Source organism: Ixodes scapularis, unplaced genomic scaffold, assembly GCF_016920785.2.
Source record: "Ixodes scapularis isolate PalLabHiFi unplaced genomic scaffold, ASM1692078v2 PGA_scaffold0__279_contigs__length_252992795, whole genome shotgun sequence".
In the NCBI taxonomy this organism is placed as follows: domain Eukaryota; kingdom Metazoa; phylum Arthropoda; class Arachnida; order Ixodida; family Ixodidae; genus Ixodes; species Ixodes scapularis.
In genome coordinates, this window is record NW_024609835.1 from 5234453 (window position 1) to 5242399 (window position 7947).

Genomic DNA, 7947 nt, shown 5'->3' on the forward strand with positions numbered 1-7947 from the left:
CTCACATCGAAAGCAGACGCCGTATCGGCGTCTGCATCTTTCGATGCGTGCTATGCTGCTTTTCCCCGGTGCTGCGATTTCGTGAAACTTTCACCGGATCCTCAAAGATCGGGCTACCGTTCACGTCGGGTTTCAACAGTATGTTTCGTCGAACATTTTCGATCAAGAGCGAAATATCACCCACTGCTATTTTTATGGCAGCCTGCCACCACAGCTGCCACAACGCTGTCTGCCATGGATGGACGATAGTGGCTGCACCAGCTGTACATTGGCTAGAGGTAATATATACTTCTACCAAAAAGATGGCCGCCAGTGGCCGCATATCGCGAAGCCGCCGGAGCGGGCAAACGCGATCCAGCAAATAGACATAGAGATCAGTGGCTTTCTTTCGCTGGTCGGCTACACCTTCGGACGCTGCTCTCGACGCCATCTATCAATACGAACGCCAATACACACCCCGCAGCTTGACTTGGCGTCACCGCCCGCCGTAGACCCTGGCAAATTTCATGGCCCTAATTTTTTATTTATTTTTTTTTACAGAAAGAGACTACTCTTTGTAATTTTACAAGAGAAAACCGACGTGTGAAATACATCTTTGACGAAAAGATTAGATTGCTTCGTGCAGGTACCGATTTTTATGGTCCATTTTAGACCGAGCCTGGTGACTTGCGACACCCTATAGAACGTTACAACGAATTCACCGCAGTTCTCCCCTGGTGTCTTTGACGACACTACGACATCACCTGGTGTTGATAGGACGAACCTTTGCCACTTAGAGATCTCACGGCCGCGGCGCGTGACGACATGTCCCGGCTCCCCAACACTTCTCTTGGATCGCTCCAATGAAACTTCGGCTGAGAGAACACGCACGGCCAGGAATGGCAACCGGAAAGCCTGTATTCCTCGTGGCGTCAGACAAACCGGATGACCAAATGGCCTTGGTGTTACAAGCCATGGATGTTTTGAACACTTAATTTGTGCTCAATATTAAAGTGCATTCTCTCTCTCTCGTAGACTTCCCCACTCTCCTTTGTCAGCTTTGCTACGGATCACGGTCCACAATCGGTCAGTCGTAGGACGTTACAGTGGTTACAGCAGGCAGCAGCCAAGGGTTGCGACGCCGAAACGACAGCGACGTCCATCTTCATCTGTCGGAACGTCTGGAGAAGACCGCCAGGATCGCGAAGATGATCGAGTTCTTCCTTATCAACATTCGCATAAAATTTTAATACGGATTTGCTTTGATACACACACACACACAAAAAAAAAAAGCGTAAATTGATCACGAGGTGTTATCTAACTTGAAACACGGTGCTCTATTTTAACAAAAAAATAACTTACAAAATAATAAAATAGTACAATGCCCGCGGTAAAAGTAATGCTCCCCGAATTTCTGAATCCTGTCATTGATTGCTTTCAAGAAACACGTAGAAGTTATTGAAGCAAAAGCGGCTTTTTGACGGAACTCCAAAATCCCAAAATTTTCTACGTCCATCCGTCCGTTCATTTTTCGCTAAATTTAATGGGGAAAGTGACGTCACCTGACTTTAACGTCATGTGACATATACACAAAGTAGAGAAACTGTCGTCACGTAGCCTATATGTCAATTCAGTTTCCCCGAAAAATCTAGCAGAAAATTTCACGCCTTGTGACCTAAACGCCGATTCACTTTTCCGTCGAAATTTAGAGGGGGAAATTTCCGTCATGGGACTTAAAGGGCAATTCCGCTTAATTTCAAAAATTTTGAGATAGTGGCCGATTTTGCTTTTTGAAGCACTCAAAAACAATCCCCAATCCTTTGTTTCGCGAAAAATAAAATATTTTTCGTGTCATTTTACTCTAGCCATGATCACAAACCGAAACCGAAACGGTGGCAAAGCCGTACAACATTGTATATTCGGCACCACTAAGCATGTACACCCACGTGATATACAAGGGGAAGAAGGAGCTCCCCTCTTATCAGGATCCTCCTTTGTGCCTCCTGGATTAGCACAGGCGACGCTATTTTCCTCCCAGAAGATTATTGAAGATTAACCTGTCACTCAAAATTCTTACAAAAGCAGCTTCCCTCTCCTCCTTTTACTTGGTGTTCAAAAGTATGCGATGTAAAACAAGCCGCGCTCAACGAGGCGATCGGCTTATCAGTAGTATCAATCGTCGAGCGCCGGGCCGGCCGAGCGCGTCACTCACGTCTTTCATGGCGCTGGCGCTACCCGTGCTCTCCCCGAGAAAGAAAACAAAATTGAAAAAAAAAAAGAAAAAAGCTGTACATGCTTGATGACGTCGCGGACGTGCCAGGAGAAGGAATTTGGAGGAAGCGGAAATGCAGCCGGGCAGTGTTGTCTGGCCCGCACGTCTCATCCAAAACCAGCGGATTCGTGCTTGTCAAACTTTGACAGCGATTTTAATGAACTTCTAGGCGGAATTCCGTCGTAATATTTGCCATGGGGGCTTTGTAGATGATAACAAAGAGAACTGTATAGTTTTGCACTACTGGAAAAGAAGCGGAGTTGCCCTTTAAACACCAATTCAGTATCCGACCTAATTTAGCGGGGAAATTCACGTCACGTCGCCTGCGCCATTTTAGTTTCCCCGCAAACTTTAACTGAAGAAATCGACATCACGCGACCTGATGTCACGTGACCGATACAACAATTCAGTTTCCCCGCTAAATTTAGCGGAGAAATATACGCCGCCTGACACACCAAATACCACCTCCATCCTTCTCCTCCCATCCCCCTCCCTTTCTCTACCCCTCTTTTAGGGTGTCCTCCTCTTCTGGCTCTCTTCCCCCCCCCCCCCCCCCCCCCAACCAGCCCCAACCCACCTCTCTCTCTCTCCTCATCCCCTTCTCTACTGTGCCGTTCCTCCCTTTCCCCTCTTTGGTCACGTGACTCACCAATTTAGGTTCACCGCTAAATTTGAAGGCCGACGTACAACCTCGGTTTTCTGCAGGGAAGATGATCCTCTTGGCGTTCCAAGCCAAGTTGGGGCAAGGTAAAAATTGGAGAGGATATAGGAAAGGAGGAGGCGAGCAGAGGTGGAAAGCACAAAGTTTACTTACGTCGGTCTTTAAAGGGATGGTGAACCGAAATTTGGATTTAAAAAAAAAAAAAAACAATGCAGGAGATGTAGGCGGGACGCTACAATCACTACAACACTACTCGTAAGGCGATATCTCCAATGGACGGCCGTATTTTTGGAAAAAGATGTCGAGATTGAACCAGGCCGACGAGGCACGTGACGTCAAGATACCGTGTTTCCTCCTCTCTTCGCTTCGCTCCCTCAAGGCCGCGAGGCGGAGAATACGCGAGGCCGTTCCCTCTCCTTCTCGGAGAAACATGACGTCAACATTCCTGCCAAATGCGCCTCCTTTTTTCGAAAATACGGTCATCCGTTCGAGATATCGCGGTATGAGTGATGTTTTGGTGTTTGTAGCATCCCGTTGCACGCTTTTGCCACGTGTTTTGGGAAATTCAAATTTCGGTTCAGTATCCCTTTAAAGGGATGCTGAACCGAAAGCTTGATTCCACAAAACACGGCGGTAAAAGCGTGCAACGGTATGCTACAAACACCAAAACATCACTCATACAGCGATATCTCGAACGGATGACCGTATGTTTCAAAAAAAGGCGGCGGATTCGACAGATATGTTTACGTCTTGTTTCTCCGAGGAGGCGAGGGAACGGCCTCGCATCTTCTCCACCTCGCCGCCTTGAGAGGACGAAGCGAAGAGAGGAGAAAACGAGATATGTTGACGTCACGCGCCCTGTAGGCCTCGTTTAATCTCGACCTGCTTTTCCGAAAATACGGCCGTCTATTCTGGATATCGCCTTACGAGTAGTGTTGTAGGGATTGTAGCGTCCCGCCTACAACTCCTGCATTGTTTTCTGAAATCCAAATTTCGGTTAATCATCCCTTCAACAATAAAATATGCGTGACACACCAATTCCCTTTTGCAATCTCTTTTTGCACCCTCCTAAATTGTTTTCTCCCACTCCCCATCCGCCCAGATCTGCCTCCCCTTCCCCTCTTCCTCAACACCCCCCCCCCCCCTCCCGCTTCCCTCCTCGTTAGTGCCCTCCCTAGGGATGACACTGCGCCATTCGATTCGAACCGCTGTTCGCACGTCCTTAGTAGCTGCCAATAGAGAGTTTCAATAGATTGTTTCGAAACCGCAAATACGATTCCCGATAAGCATACGATGCACGCGCAAAGACGTCAGCGGAGTATTGCTCTCGGCGGTATCGTTCGGACCGTGAGGCAAATGCAGTTGGCCTTTGCGTCCCACTGCCCCTTCAAATGTGAACTTCGTGCATTGACGTCCCCGTACTCTCTCATCTCCTCCTCTCCCTCAGCTTCTCACCGTATAGCGCTGTATCATTCATAGCCTTCGCAGTGCCAGGGAAGACATATCGGCTCTCTTTGCGTTTGACGCCGCACTATTCGTTTCGAAGCACTATTTGCACAACCCTACAAAACAAGTTGACGCTGCGGTTAGGATTAGCTCAGAGACTTGCGATTAGTGCACTAGAATGACGAAGTGGTTTTGGTCAACCTTTAGCCATGTCTCCCTTCTGGCTATGCGCCAAACGTTATCCAGACATTCCCCCCCCCCCAAAAAAAAAAACAAAGAAAAAAAAAGCAGCATCACCAACATTGGATTGAACGCGCAATCAACTACAAATCTGATTTTTTATTTTATTTTTATTTATATATATCGCCAAACAACCTTTTATGATCTTTTTTTCTTCTTCTTTTCTTTTTTTTGTTAGAACATTTGTTGGAACGAGATGGCTCGAGCGTCCGTGCACATATTCGGTGGCGCACGAGCTCTCGCGTCTGCACCTCGTTATCGCTGCTGCAGGCGAATGTTCATTCCCGTTCTAAGCACCAAGGATTCACCATTTGGAAACCAGCCCATCGTTGTTCGGCGGTTACGAACGACCGAGTACAAGGAGAACCATACGCCGACCGACTATGTCAACCTCCGCAAAACGGAAGCGCCCTCCCGGCCCTCAAGGTCTGCGGAAGCCCACCACCGTCGCCCAGCTCAGGACATACTTCAGGCATCATTCCCTGGACCTAGCGACGCCATGCTCGGCCCCGGGGGAATCTGCGAGGACGACATCGAACAAGGCGTCTCACTGCTGGGTCGTCGAGAACCTCAAGGTATGGAACAGCGTCCTGCACTCCGTCGGCGTGGAACTCCGGGAGAATGTTCCTGGCAGTTTGACGCTGCGAACGTTCGTCAACTGCAATCCAAGCGCGACCAGCTATCACACCGTCTGCGCCTTTCTCGTGGCAAGGCTCATTAACAACCACCGCTGCGTGCAGTGCGTCGATCTCGGCTACGTGGGCGAACTGTTTGGCGGCAAGAGTATGGTGCTGAGCCGGCTCCGCCCCAACGCTGGTATCCGACAGTTCGTCGTGAGCGGACGCCTCATCTGCGACGCCGAATTGAACGCGCTGGTTCGCGCTGCATTCAAGGGGGCTCCCCTGGTCCTCAGGCTCCACCAAGTTGTCTTCGGTCGCTCCGAAATTGCGGCGCTGTCCAAGGCCATCACGACCATGTCGCGACTCACTGACGTCGACCTTTGCGAGAACGGAATGAAGGGCGGTGCCACTATCGAGCTGATGGAAGCTGTCGAGATATCGGCCGTCAAGTCCCTCAAGATAGAATTTAACATGGTCGGCATTAGAGGAGCCCAACGCTTCGCCGAGTTGCTCACAAAAAACAAGACGCTGTCGAGTGTGAGCCTGTTCAAGACCAAGCTGAAGGACAAAGGCGCCGTGGCCATCGCCGGCGCCCTCGCTACGAACGACACGCTTCAGCACTTGATGATGGGCGGCAATTCGATCGGCCTCACGGGAGCCAAAGCCTTGGCCTCATCGCTCGAAGCGAACAGTTCCCTGCTTACTCTCGATCTTCGAGATAACAACTTGGGAACGTGCGGCGCCATCTCCCTCGCCAACGTGCTTCCGCGGAACCGGACCCTGCAGGAGCTGTATCTGTGCGGGAATTCGATCGGCGACGAGGGCGTCGTTGCCATTGCAGACTCTCTTGTGGCAAATCAGACGCTGCGTGCCCTCTCGATCCACGCTAACTATTTCGGTGACAACGGCGTCGCCGCGCTAGCGCGTCTTCTGTCTTCCAGTGGAACGCTCGTCAAACTCAACGCGACGTGCAAGCCTAGCCTGAACGACGCCACGCAGTTCGACGAGTTCGCAGAGGCCCTCGCGGCCAACCGGCGTCTGGAAGGCATCGAGCTGTCCCTGTGGGGCTCCACCGCGATCCAGGGACTCTCAAGGGCACTGCGGCTCAACACGACGCTGCGTCATCTCTCCGTACGAACGTGCGTGTCCGACCTTAGTCCCCTCCTTGGCTCCCTGGAGGCCAACAAGTCGATCGAGGTCCTCGAGCTGCACATCGTCCTGAGTGCGGGCGACGGCGAGGCGCTCTCGAATCTCCTGAGGAAGACTACCACCATCCGCTCGGTGATCATACCACCCAGGATGTCGAACGCCTGCCTGGTCCACCTCGTGCAGGCGCTGTCTGTAAACACGAGCGTCTGGTGGTTCCGAGTTAGCTCGTACAACATGCGAAGCAGCCTGTGCGAGGCGATGGCCGAGATGTTCTCCATCAACCGCACGCTCAACAGCTTTATCCTGGACAAGGTTTCGGCCGACGAGGCGTGCCTCCAGGGATTGGCCAACGGCCTGGAGTATAATCTGTCCTTGGTGCAGCTCGCGATCGCATACCCGGCTTCCAGCGCCGGCGGCTACAGGATCAGTTCTCTTCTGCGGAGGAACTGGTCCCTGATGAACCTGGCGATGCAGTTCGCACTCAAGCAAGTTGCAGACAAGCGGGCGGCGGAAGCCTTTCAAGTGTTCAGGCAGGGCGGACTCTTTGTCGAGGAGCTCAACAAGGTGACCAAAGCGTCGGCTCATCTTTCGGCAAAAACGCTCATTAAGGGGGCCGACAACTACATTCTCCACAATTTCCTCACTATCGCCCGTGTCGTCAAACAAAGGCTGATCTGCTCGAAGCCACGGAGGAAGAGGCACTCGACGACGTTTGACCAACTGAACACATACTGTTTGTTTGAGATTTTTTCCTACCTGAAAATGTCCGATATCAAGTGCTGATTGGGTTTATTTGTTTTTGAGGCGCGTCTAACTGGTTTGAGATTGACAAGTGCGTTTGTATTCTTTGTAACATCTTACGTAGGCCAATATCTTGATTCTATGGTTGGAAAAGGGAAATCATTTGGCCGAAGTTGTTCTAAACATTTTGGTCTTATCTTCTATTTTATACCTGTTTATGTTCCGATTTATTTCATTGATATTAAAATATGGCAAAGTCATTGATGCATTGGGAGTCCTCAGTTTTGTTTACCAACGTATTTTTTTAAAGCAATTGTTGCCGATTTTCAAGTGCTTGTGTAAAGGTGATGCAATAATAGCACGGTACATTATTCCCGGTCTACTCAACCTTCAGAATCTTTATACTTGATTAATAATTCATCCGAGCGCACACGAGACTCTCCTTATCTACGGATAATAGACCGATAACACCGCGCCAGAGGTATATCTGCTTCGACGCATTCATAAGACTTATGGTCGGCGTTGAGGCACGAAAGCAGGGTAAATGACGGAGCAGTGTCTCGGTGACACGCGGAGCGCAAGTGCCAAGTTTTACAGGACGCGTGGAGCACGCAGAAAACCGTGCTCCAGAAGCGGCTGGTGGCAGTGCGCGAGACCGCTTCTACCGCATGGTTGTCGCAGGTGCACAGAGACTAAAGTTTCCTTGATCCATCGCGACAGTGGCGGCGTAACAAAACTGGCTAGTGAGATTGGCCAATTTTTTTGGATTGAAGGGTTTTCGCACAGTTTTATCACGGGCTACCGCGCCTATAGACGCTTTCCACACGCGCCAAATTACA

At 50.3% G+C, this 7947-nt stretch overlaps 1 protein-coding gene across 1 annotated transcript; it reads left to right on the forward strand.

Moving 5' to 3' along the window:
• Positions 1-4981: 4981 nt before the first annotated feature.
• On the forward strand, positions 4982-7376 carry LOC115309914 (NLR family CARD domain-containing protein 3-like). The gene has a single exon (XM_029968172.3). It carries the CDS (start codon positions 4982-4984, stop codon positions 7148-7150), a length of 2169 nt encoding a protein of 722 aa, XP_029824032.2. The 3' UTR covers positions 7151-7376.
• The last annotated feature ends 571 nt before the right edge of the window (positions 7377-7947 follow it).